The 13025-nt window shown below is 34.3% G+C and overlaps 1 protein-coding gene across 2 annotated transcripts in view; it reads left to right on the top strand.

The window, feature by feature from the left end:
• Positions 1-13025, top strand: part of LOC136027451 (uncharacterized) — an 81198-nt gene that overhangs the window by 28465 nt on the left and 39708 nt on the right. For both annotated transcript variants that reach the window (XM_065704731.1, XM_065704732.1), the window contains exons 3-4: positions 1052-1588; positions 5930-6070. In XM_065704731.1, the coding sequence (XP_065560803.1) occupies positions 1052-1588; positions 5930-6070 (678 nt within the window). The remainder of the gene's footprint in view (positions 1-1051; positions 1589-5929; positions 6071-13025) is intronic.

Here is a 13025-nt window from a genome sequence, read left to right as displayed (position 1 = left end):
TTGAAGCTCTCTTGGTTTGTTAATTTTTTTTGTATTATATGTGTGTTACCGTGAATGTTCGAAATCTGGTTAATGTCGACATGCACCAGTGAATGTCCGAAATTCCTTTTCCTCTTCTTAGATTCATTTAGCTTTGCGAGTCAGCTTTTTCAGTCTTGGTAACAGCTAGGGTAGGTTAGATTATGTTAGTTTATGTTAGGCTAGAATAAGTTAGGCTGTATTTGGTTTTAAATTAAAAAAAACGGGCCAAAAACCTGATTCAACCTCACCTAACCTGTCATCATTAAACTGAAAAAGTTGACTGGCAATGCTGACTAATTCCAAGGAGAAAAAAAATATATTTCGGACATTCACAGTAACATCTGTTAAAAAAAAACTAACAAAAATTAATATAAAAGAGTTTCTTATGGAAGTAAAGAGCAGAGTTGAAGCCTTACAGTTTACTATGTGCTATAGTGATAATAAACGTGAGAGCTTTTATTTCAAAGTAAAAACAATTGGAATTTTGAAATTTAGAATTTTTCAGAATCGAATCTGTAAAAACGTTTATAAACTTGAGTTTCCAAACTCAATCTTACTGGTAGTTTTCTACGATAACCCGCTCTTTATAATGGGGGATTGACTGGAGATAATTCGCTCTTTATTAAGTTTAAACTACTTTAAGAGTCTCAATGATGTACTGATTAAGTATATTCATAATGTTGATTTCATTTTTGAATGTCTGGAATCTCAAATGTTTTTTGGTTTCTTGCTTAGAATCACGGAATACCCCGGGTATCGGTAGCATTTGTTTCTTTTTTTCCCAATAGGTTTTAGGATCACTCGATCTAGTAAATTTATCTTTAATAGCTTGACCAAAATATAAGATTTTAATCTACTTCATGCATCGGGAGGGATTTGTCGAAAACTACGATTCCTCTTCTTAATATTCCATAGCTTTTGAGGAAAGCTTGGCTTAAAAATGTGTTGTTGTTTTTTTGTGTTTGTTTTGTATTTTTTAATATTTGCATCCTATTGAACTGCCTTATCTACTCATTTCATTTATTTTCAGATGACGCAGAACATTTCTAATAGACGAAAACATTTGCTCCCTTCGGAAGTAGTGGGACACTTTTTAGTCCCACAAAGGAAGCCCCGTCCTCGATCAGAACTTATAACAAAAGAAGTATTGTTCGGATCTTGTAGTGATTTGTCTAGCACAAGCGAGGTAGTAAATAAGCGTCGTCGCAGACGTACAAGCTTAATGAAAATGTGCAGAAGTGAAGTCAATCTTTCAAAGACTGTCTCTTTTCTTGACTTGAGCGAAAGGGGAGCTCCTGAAGGACAAGAAGATCCTGCCATAAATACTTCTTTCTGTTCCAGTGTTGTAGGTATGCCAAAATCAGTTTATAAACCAAATAAGACTGAACTTCTGGCTTGGGCTGGTGAGAAGCTAAACAATAGAAAATTAGAACGCTTTCCTTTGTATATTAAACATGTTACACCGGTTGCAGCTGAAATGGATTTAGAATTGAAAATACCTAGTAAGAAGCCCTTGAGGAAGATACAAAGTCATTTTTCTTTAGAAGAAGGTGAAACAATCAAAAAGGTGAGTTTGCTTCTTTTGTTAGAAGCAGAAATAATCAACAATGTGGTTGCTTCTTGTTTGTTACTTTGTGTGTTACAAAACTATAAAAGTTGAGAACGTTCTCAACAGGAAGCCAAAAATTGAGAACGAGGGCTTAGAAACGTTCCCGTTCCTAAGCCCTTGAGTAAACTATTTTACTCAGAAAAGCGGGCTAGTGGCTTATTGTTGTAAAATATTTTTAGGAACCAAGGTGCACTAAAACAGGCGTCCAATTATGGTGCAATTATGGTGCAAATTTCCAATGATGAAATTTTAAAATAAAGACTGTCTGAATACAATGGCTACAAGGATACGCAAGCAATTATTGTGTTGCATTACCTCATATAGGTAGTTTTTTTTAAATTAAAAAGGTAATTACCCCCCGTTTTTAATCTAAAAATGGTATAAAAATATAGATACAAAAAATAGTAAGTTACAAAAACCATCTCGCCATAAAAAAAGCCGTCCACCATCTATGAAAAAAAAAGATATTTTATTTGTTGTGCATAATTTTTTGCCTTTGCACTTCTGACAACTGTATAGAGTGATAAATATATAAGTGATTTCTGTAATAAATATAATTCATGTTTCTGCTAATAATAATGAACGAATCTGATTCTAGTGAATATGTGTCGATCAACAGTCAGTTTTTGCCGCTAATGAAGCACCAGCAGCAACAATAGATCTCTCTAAAAAAATTGCAATTTGTAATCAAAATTAACGCTAATTCTAGAGGAAAACTGAAAATGGCGAAGTTATTTTAGAATTTAGAGCCACGTTTTCACGTATTTGACGGGGGAAAATGAGTATTTTAGTGTGGCATGAGGTCGCAAAATTCTATTTGGGGTCGCTCTAAGTTTTACCGTCCTCTTTACTTCTGTTTGTTAAAACTTCATTTTAAAATTATATCTATGTCCCAATAAAATTGTCTATGTAAATACTGTTATCTGTTTCTCCTAGAAATGAAAATGACTACCCTGAGGATGGTTGGCCCCCAACCCCCCATTGCACTTCCTGGCTGAAGGGCCATGAAACGGAGATCAGCACCGCCGGTTTGGACCTTAAGGGTCTAGTGCCGTCTTACATACATGCATACCCTGAGAAGGATTGTCCCTCATTTGTGAGGGACAACTCTTCATTTTCAAAATCAAAAGTTAAAGGATAATTAAGGTAGTTTTTTTAATCTCTTTCTTTTGTAGCCACAGATTTTTCATTTTGTCAGCGTTGCTGTTAACTTTCCGCCGTCCCGCCAAGCTGAACTGTAAAAACTTGCAATAAACTCAAGGTACGATAATTATGTGTAAAAGCTCCCAAGGGAGCCAATTGCTCATTGGTATATGAAAACATGCCCCTGTAATAAGTTGGGTTGATGTGTTGTTCTAAGACCAGTATTGCCGCATGGGTATTGTTTCTGTCAAACATGCATTTTTGGAAAAGTTTTGAGAAACATAGATTTGAATTTTTATTTAAGTTATGCGATGACTTACTTAGACTTCGATCCTCTGACGTCAAGTGGCGTAAAGGGCAGCAGTTGTTGACATCTACCTCGGATGATTCTTAGCCAGAGACCCGACCTGATTTGCGTCAGGGAGGTTACCAGGAGCACCCGGGTGAGTCTCTCAGACCACAATTGACGGTTTGTATAAAGGAGTGAGGGTTGGAGGACATGCTAGTAACATGTCACAATAAAAACATAGTTATTATGGAATAAATAATGTATAGCTTTGAAGTAAGGCAATAATGAGGATCCAAGTAATACCTAGATAAATAAGTCCATACAGACCATTTTTAGACTCTAAGAAAAACACAGTTTTGTTTTCAAGAAAGAACAAACGAGCTGCATAACCTAGTTTTTATTGCCAGAATATAAAAAAGGCAGACTTTTTAGGAATTTATATGAAAAGATTTTTTGGAGGGGGAAATGAGGAACCATTTCCTTGGAGGTAGATTGTGTTTTGCAAGAATCTTAATCTTTCTAAAAATAAAATATCTGTATTGCCAGCTGGGTCCGTTTGTATGGAATCAGCTACCCGCCACAAGGGACTAAATTAGGCCCGCTTTCTTTTCTTATTGTTTTTAACCGTATTTTAACAACAATACGTGAGCGTTTTAAATTTGCTGATGATTTAACTGTTTTATCACTGCGACTAAGCCCTCCGACTACTGAACAGTCTGACTTGATCAAAATCTATCATGATCTAAAAGCTGAATTAGGAAAGGTAAAACTGGCGGTCAGTGAAACTAAGAGCTCTTATATGACATTTTCCTTCCTAAAGGGTAACAACCACTCTTCTCATAATTCCATACTGCCAACAAAGAAAACTGTTAAAATACTTGGGATTCTTTTGGACGATGATTTAAGATGGAATTCGCACGTTGACTATCTGACTAAAAAAGGCGCCTCGCTTTTACATTCATTTTCCAACCTAAAAAGATTTGGTACACCAACTGAGGTTTTAAAGTCTGTATACTGCAGCTATGCTAGACCTTCTCTTGAGTATGCATGCCCTGCTTGGCATCCGGGATTGACAAAAGATCAAACAGATATACTTGAGAGGATACAAAAAAGAGCTGTAAAAATTATACTTGGACAAAACTACTCAACTTACGAAGATGCACTGAAACAACTCAATTTGGACTCACTTGATAGTCGTAGACATGGCTTAACATATAGATTTGGACTAAATTGTTTAAATTCCCCAGCTCATTGTCGTCTACTACCCAACTTTGCGAGCCCCCCAACTGGAGGACCAGTTACTAGACTTCGACAAATAAAAAACAATTGTCCACAGTTACTGACTTGCTCAGCATATAGTACTGAGAGATATCGCAAATCATTTGTTCCATATTTTATCCGTCATTTTAATAATATTGACGCGACTAATATTTAATGTTTGATTAATATATTGTTTGTTTAAATTTTCCTGTGAGTGTTTTTGAAGGTATAAATTATTTTTGTCATGACATGCTAATGCTAGCTCCGGCTATTGTTGTGAATAAATATATTCTATTCTATTCTATTGAGCATTTGGGCGGCGGAACACGTACCTCAGTTTCAAAATAATTTAAGAAATTATTTTTTTGGGGGGGAACTGTTGAATTTTATTATGGCTGGTAGGATGGATAGGGGAGGAAGAGGAGCTGGAAAAGTAAGAGTAAGCAGGGGTTAAGGTGGGTTGTAGAGGGCAGGGCGCGGAAGGGGTGAGTTGAGTATTGAAGAGTGGTGGAGACTGGATTTGTTATTACTATTCTTTTTTTATAGTTTATTTATCTAGTGTTATTTTTAGTTCAGTTATTTATTTATTTATTAATTTTTTTCTCATATATAGATTATAGTTTATTTATTTTTGGTTTGTTTATAATAGATTTAATTAAATAGTTGAGGTTTAAGTAAATAGCAGAGTTAATAGGTAAGTAGTCACATAAACTTTCGCGCAACCGCAAAATCTTATAGGTTTTGTACAGCACGAAAGTGTTGTTTAATTCATTTATTTGTTTGTGAATGTGGAATAATAAACTTATGAACCTTCCTTGAGATTTTTAGATTTTATGTAAAATTGCCTTTTTTCACCCCCCCCCCCCTGAGTTCTATAGTCACTCCTAAGTAAATTACTATTTGTGTTCCTGGATGTGATCTCTATGATATACAATTTTAGAAAAAAATTGACTGAATAATGAAGTGTTTGTGTTTTGAATTTCCACTAGAAAATGTTGGGCTCTTGTTCTGTTGAAATATTTTAAAAGAATGACAATGCCTGATCATAGATATATCCACTGTTTTCGAGTGTTGAATTTCTTCTCGAAATTTGATGGACACCTTTTCTACATGGATATTACATATAATATAGAATAGCAAGGTATCTAAAATTATGTTTTGTTTTTTGTAGTCATAGTTTATTAAGTAAATTTAGTGTTTCATTTAAATGTTTTCATTGCGGTTGGAATTGGAAGAGTAGGGAGTTCTGATGTTAAACAGCTATATTTATTATTAAATTATTATAGCTATTTATTATAGCTATATTTATTATATATAATTATATATATTTATATATATAATTATATATTTATATTATATTAATTATATGTATATATATAATTATATATATTATATTATATATATATAATTATATATTTATTATAATTATTATAGCTACATTTATTATATTAAATATATGTGTGTACATAGCCGTATTTTGGCTTTAAAATACACTTCATCTTATCTTATAATAGGATAGAGACGTCGCCTGAGATCCAGCACCGATGGTACTTCATTCTTAATTGGTCTATTATTATTATCTACTAATATAATTTTTCCTTTTTCAGTGTTGGAATTTGTTGTCATGGGTAACTGATGATTCATGCCAATCAACAGTATTCTGCTTAACAACACAGCGCGTATGCAAGCTTATGCCCGACGGCAGTTTCAATGGAAGTATTACACTGGCTAATATTACCCATATAGAGGTTTGTTTTGTGAATCTAGACATTTATAAAACGAACAGAAATTACTTCGTATATGAAAGGGGCTGCTTCCTCATCAACGCCCCGCTCTTTACGCTAAAATTTGAATCTTTCTCTTAAACTCTACTTTTTAAAACAGTAAAAAACTTTAGCGTAAAGAGCGGGGCGTTGATGAGAAAGCAGCCCCTTACATATACAAAGTAATTTCTGTTCGTTTTAAGTTTTAATGCCGCTCCTTGCTTTCCATTAAAAAAACTTGTTTTTTTTCATTTAATTTCTGAACGTTTTTGAATCAATGCATGTTTTGATTTTGACTCCGCAGATGAATAATTAAAACGAAATTTGAATATTTATTTTTTTGGCTAAATGGCTTTCTCATAGTTTTGATCGAAGGATTTTGAGAAAAAAAAGGAGTGGGGCAGGAGGCCTAGTTGCTTTCCGATTTTTTGGTTACTTAAAAAGGCAACTAGAACTTTTAATTTTTTACGAATGTTTTTATTAGTAAAAGATATACGTAACTTACAAATTAGCTTACGTAACGAACTTCTGTATTCTCATATTTTTATTACGTATATGAGGTGGTCCCTTCATGAAAATTTTCTTCCTCCATGACAAATTCCTCCAAGAAAAGTTCCTCCAACATATCCCCCTCTTCTCAACCCCCTCCCCCCAATCTAAAAATCCCTCTGAAAATGTCTGTACACTTCCAAATAACCATTACTATATGTAAGCACTGGTCAAAGTTTGTAACTTGTAGCCCCTCCCACGGGGACTGTGGGGGAGTAAGTCGTCCCCGAAGACATACTTATAAGGTTTTTCGACTACGCTGAATAAAATGGCTATCTCAAAATTTTGATCCGGTGACTTTGGAAAAATAATTAGTTTGGGAGGGGCCTAGGTGCACTCCAATTTTTTCGGTCACTCAAAAAGGGCACTTTGACTTTTCATTTCCGTTAGAATGAGCCCTCTCGCAAGATTCTAGGACCACTGGGTCGATACAATCACCCCTGGGGAAAAAAAAAAAATAAATAAACACGCATCCGTGATCTGCCTTCTGGCAAAAAATACAAAATTCCACATTTTTGTAGATAGGAGCTTGAAACTTTTACAAAAGGGTTCTCTGATACGTTGAATCTGATGGTGGGATTTTCGTTATTCTATGACTTTTAGGGGTTGTTTCCCCCTATTTTTTAAAATAAGGCAAATTTTCTCAGGCTCGCAACTTTTGATGGGTAAGACTAAACTTGATGAAACTTATATTTTTAAAATCAGCATTAAAATGCCATTCTTTTGATGTAGCTACTAGTATAAAAATTCCATTTTTTTTAGTTTTGGTTACTATTAAGCCGGGTTGCTCCTTACTACAGTTCGTTACCACTAACTGTTTGATAATATTCCTTCCTACAATAATTGTGAAGAGTTGTTTAAAGCTTGATAAGGACAAGAATAAAATATGTGAATTACTCACCAGAAGATACTCTACTTATTACTTAGGATGAGGCACTGGTTAATTTGCCCAGCTCGGCACGAAGAAGCTGCTGTACCAGGTTCTGCCAAAGGAATCTATCCTATATTTTCGGTCGAATGAGTTGAAGCCACGATTTGTCCCGCTTGTACCCATATCTTCAGAAACCGTCTAGTGGCTCGACGTCCTTCTTCACGATATTCTACTACGACTGTATCTGGCCTCCCGTTTTTTTCCAAGAGGAGGGAGGCACTGGAGTAAAGACCTAGCGTGTTAGGGTCTCCTCTGGGCGTCGCCACATAGGACCAAGCCACTTGATATGTCTTTCCTTGATGATGCTGTAGACTGTAAGCTTTTTCCTTGCATCTTTTTCAACAATCTTTGAAACAGAAGAAATTGAAGAAAAACAGTGTTTCACTGCTTTTTGATATGAGATGCGATTTGACGTTCCTACTTTATATGCTATTTTCTTTGAGAAAAACACTGTTCCACTATTTTTTATGTGGCCTGTGATTTAACATTAATGCTTTATAAGCAATTTTTTTTAAGCAGAACAGTATTTTTTATGTGACATAGAATCAGTGCTGTATTTAGAGGGAGCCCTCTTCAAATCTCCAAAGATTTATTTTTTAAGAGTTTGATTTCTTTCTTTCAACAGTCCCCTTTATGTTTGTTGTATGAAAGTTCTTAAGCCAAACTGGTCAGACATGACAATAAACAACAAAGAGAGATGAAACTCCACGAAAAAAAACTCAAACGAGACTGCGGCCAGTAGAGAGGAAAGACTAAAATAGCGCGGATATTTCGCCTGTATCCAAACTAGGCGTCCTCAGCACAAGATAAAAAGAAAAAAAAACATTAAACTAAAAACAAATAAAACCACCACCAATAATAATAAATACAATTGTCGCTACTGATCCACGTTGGGAAAAGAAGCTATTAGAGTTACTTCAATGAGAACATCAAAGCAACTGAAGAAAAATTACGAAAATTGAAACTTAGTTAACTATTCTGTTGTGACATAATCCTTTTGTAAGCTGATATTAAAACAACTCTTTTTTGGTCTAGTAGGTAATCTTGTCCCCTGGTGACTGTGTAAAATTTTAATTCCCTTATTGACTATTGGTTCATTTTTCAAAAGACAATCATAAATTGGGTCAATATTTAAATTTTAACTTCAATAATATATTGGTAACTTAACTTCGATAATAAATTTGATAATTAACTTCGATAATTCGATAATAAATTAACTTCGATAATATATCGATAATATAATATATAACTTTCGATATTAACTTCGATAATATATCGATTAACTCCGATAATATGTTGGAAAGGCTGATCAGCAACAAACTTTCTTCCCTTTACATATCTTTTATATATCTTTTTGGGTCTAGATCCTACACTGTTAAGATCTCTCTCACGTCCTTAGCCGAAAATTGTCATTCCCTCAGTCTAAATTTTTATAATCAATTATCAATACATCTACGTAGTGTGAATAAACTTGATTTTACGGTTTACAGAAAACCTACGCATAAAAATAGATACCTTCACTTCAAATCTAAACATCCTCCAAAGGTTAAAAGAGGCGTGGTAATATCTCTTGGGGATAGAGCACTTAATATCTGTTCAGAGCCGTCTATTAAAAAATATTAAATTTTATTACAGACATACTTTTTGGCAACGGGTACCCAACTTCTCTCATAAATACTGTTATTGCTAAAAAAAAAATTAAAGACAAATTCTTCTAAAGCCTTAAATCTACACCAGTAAACGATCGGAATAAATCCACAAGCACGATTTACCTACCTTATATTCAGAAAATTACTTCAAAACTGAAAAAAGTTTGTTAAAAAAATAATTAACGTGTTGTCTTCACAAGTAATTCAAGTATAACGAATCTTCTCAATTCTGGTAAGGATAAAACCCCAGTTACTCGTCTAAGAGGGGTGTATCAAATACCATGTAATTGTAGAAATTATTACATTGGTCGAACCCACCGAAAATTTAGGAACAAGATTAAAGCAACACAAAGAAAGCATTGAAAAAGCATTAAAAACCTAAAAATAGGTCCATATCTTTCGATTCAGCTTTAAGCAATCATATTTCTGGAAATCCAAACCATTATTGTTACATTTGACGAAACAATTCTAATTAGCAATGACCTAGGAATCAAACAAATTGTCCGCGAGGCAGTCGAAATCAAACGAAACTTAAATAATAATACATCCCTAAATAGAGACTTGGGTGAATACACACTCAAACCTATGTACACAAAATTAATTATAGGAAATAATCGAATCCAAAATAAGACAAAAATAACCAATAACAACAACCAATAAAAACAAGCCCAATCCCAAAAGAACTGCAAGATTAGCTGCAGAGAAGGCAAACATCGCAATGAGAAATTATTCCAATTTCTAATAAATACAGTTCGTGAAAAGAATGAACCTTTTTAGCTTGTAAAATGTTAGCTTTTATCACACAGTCTTGGCTGAACTTTCCGTTAAAAAGTAATGATGCCTAGGCTATTTTAAAAAATGGATTTTTAACCAAGAACTTTTATTGTAAGTGTGTTATTGTTTATTATTTTCTTTGCTGAAGACGGCCCTTAGATATTGGTCCGAAATATTCAAATTGGTTCTGTTCGTTCACTGTCTGGGGAAAAAAGTCCTCATTATTCTCTCTTCTGTATTTGTATTATGGAAAGACAGTGTGGTCTGTTAATTCTGAAAAATTAGAAAAAATGAGGTATTTTTAACTTACGAACGAGTGATCAGATGTCAATGAAATTTGATATTTAGAAGGATATCATGTCTCAGAGCTCTTATTTTAAATTCCGACCGGATCTGGTGACATTGGGGGGGGGAGTTGGGAGGGGGAAACCTAAAACTTGGGAAACACTTAGAGTGGAGGGATCGGGATTAAACTTTATGGGAAAAATAAGTACGAGTCCTAGATACATGATTGACATAACATGAACGGATCCGCTCTCTTTGGGGTAGTTGGGAGGGGGGGGGGTTAATTCTGAAAAATTAGAAAAAATGAGGTACTTTTAACTCATGAACGCGTGATCGGATCTCGATGAAATTTGATATTTAGAAGGATAGCGTGTCTCAAAGTTCTTATTTTAAATTTTGACTGGATCTGGTGACATTGGGGGGAGTTTGGGGTGGGGGAACCTAAAATCATGGGAAACGCATAGATTGGAGGAATCGGGATGAAACTTGGTGGGAGAAATAAGCAGAAGTCTTAGATACGTGATTTACATAATTGGGACGGATTCGCTCTATTGGGGGGGGGGGGTTAATTCTGAAAAATTAGAAAAAATGACGTATTTTTAACTTACAAAGGAGTGGTCGGATCTTTATGAAACTTCATATTTAGAAGGACCTCGTAACTCAGATCTCTTATTTTAAATCTCAATCGGATGCAGCGTAATTGGGGGGGGGGGCGGAAATCTTAGAAAATACATAAAGTGGTGAGTTCAGGGTGAAACTGGATGGGAAGAATAAAAACCTGTCTAAGATGCGTTACTGACATAACTGGACCAGATCTGCTCCCTTTGGTGAAGTTGGGGGGGGGGGTAATTTTGAAAATTGAGGTACTTGTAACTTACGAAAGGGTGACCAGATCTTAATGAAATTTGATATTTAGAAGGATATTGTGCTTTAAAGCTCTAATTTTAAATTCCGACCAGATCCTGTGACACTGGGGGGGAGTTGGAGGGGGAAACCGGAATTCTTGGAAAACGGGAAAATTGGGGTATTTTTATCTTACGAATAGGTGATCGGATCTTAATGAAATTTGATATTTAGAAGAAATTCATGTCTCAGAGCTCTTATTTCAAATCCCGGCCAGATCTTTGACATTGGGGGGAGTTAGAGGGGGAAATCTTGGAAAACACTTGGAGTGGAGGAATCGGGATGAAGCTTGGTGGATAGAATAAGCAAATGTCCTTGATACGTGATTGACGGAACCGTGCTGGATTCGCTCTCTTTGGGGGATTTGGGGGCAGGGGTTCAGTGATTTGGCGAGTCAGGTGCTTCTGGATGTTCTAGGACGACTAAAATCGGTAGGCTTGTCAGGGACCTGCACGAATTGACTTGATAAAGTCGTTTCCTCAGATTCGAGCATCTGGGGGGCTAAAGGGAGAGGAAAAACTAGAAAAAATTAGGTATTTATAAGTTACGAGTGGGTGATCGGATCCTAATGAATTTTCATATTTAGAAGGACATCGTGACTCTGAGCTCTTATTTTAAATCCTGACCTGCATTAAGCCTCTTATTTTCCTTTCAAACCATCTATTGATTCATAGAATTTTGTTAGAGCTCATACCATATGATCTCTTGGCTCTTAGCTCTTCTTGCCTCGTCACAAGTGCCATATGAGCTCTTAGCTCTTGTTATATATTAGCGAATATATTTTATATCCATTATTTAATTATTTAGTTGTTATTATTTAATTATTTTTATTTTTCAATATATTTTATTAATTAATTAATTATTTATTAATTATTTTCATTTATTAACTGCACCCTCTACTTTCTTTTAATAGACATGAAATTTCAAAGTTTACAAAATAATTAAAACCTTTAGATTATTTTTTTGGATTTTGCGCTCCTAAAATGTCTGAGCCCGGAGCAAGTGCCCCCTCTGTCCTTCCCATAAAACCGCCTCTGTATTTATCCCTTTTGATTGATTTACTGATTATGTCATTTATGGTAGTTACTGATATTTATGGTAAGTAGTACTTGTATAATAGATTTTCTTCAAGACGATTGGCTACACTGTCAAATTTAACCCTCTTTTGACATTCACCCTTTTTTGTAGCAATTGATTTCGTCCCTTTGATAACAGATTAGTCTAAATCGCGGCAATGTTGTCAGTGATTGTTCGCTGCAATGTTGTCAGTGAAGACTAAACTAAGCTTTTTGCATATTTGACCTTTCAAGAAATTTGAATTGAAATTTGCTTGAATTTTCAATGATCTTTTGGGATTAAAAAAGAATAATAAAGTTGTTTTAGATTAATATTAAAATTATTGATGAATTTTAAGATAATAAAGATATCCAAGTTTTTGACGATGAAATTAAATAAAAATACAAAGGTATAAAAAGAAAATTTGTGTTTCACAATGAATTGCCGAAACCTTGTTGCGTCAAAGAAGATCAAGCTAAGCACTATGGGAGGGTTTGACCTTTATTCCAAAATTTGAATGGTTAGCTGGAACTGTCAGTGATAATAAAGAAGAAACAACTAAGTATTATTTTTTTTTTTAATCAATCTTAAATTTATAGATCAAATTAACGATAATAAAGATGGGTGTTAAAGATTTTAATGATAAAATTAAGAACAAAAAAAGGGAAGAATGAAAAGAAGGTTTACATAATAAAAGACAGAAATATTTCGAAAAAGAATAAATTCACTTTGCTTTTGTTAAGTTGCACAAAGACGTTTTTTTTTGTTATTATTTTCTTATATTACCTGCTAC

Source organism: Artemia franciscana, chromosome 5, assembly GCF_032884065.1.
Source record: "Artemia franciscana chromosome 5, ASM3288406v1, whole genome shotgun sequence".
Taxonomy (NCBI): Eukaryota; Metazoa; Arthropoda; class Branchiopoda; order Anostraca; family Artemiidae; genus Artemia; species Artemia franciscana.
The sequence above is the reverse complement of the archived record's forward strand: the minus strand, read 5'-3'. Positions and strand labels throughout refer to the sequence as shown.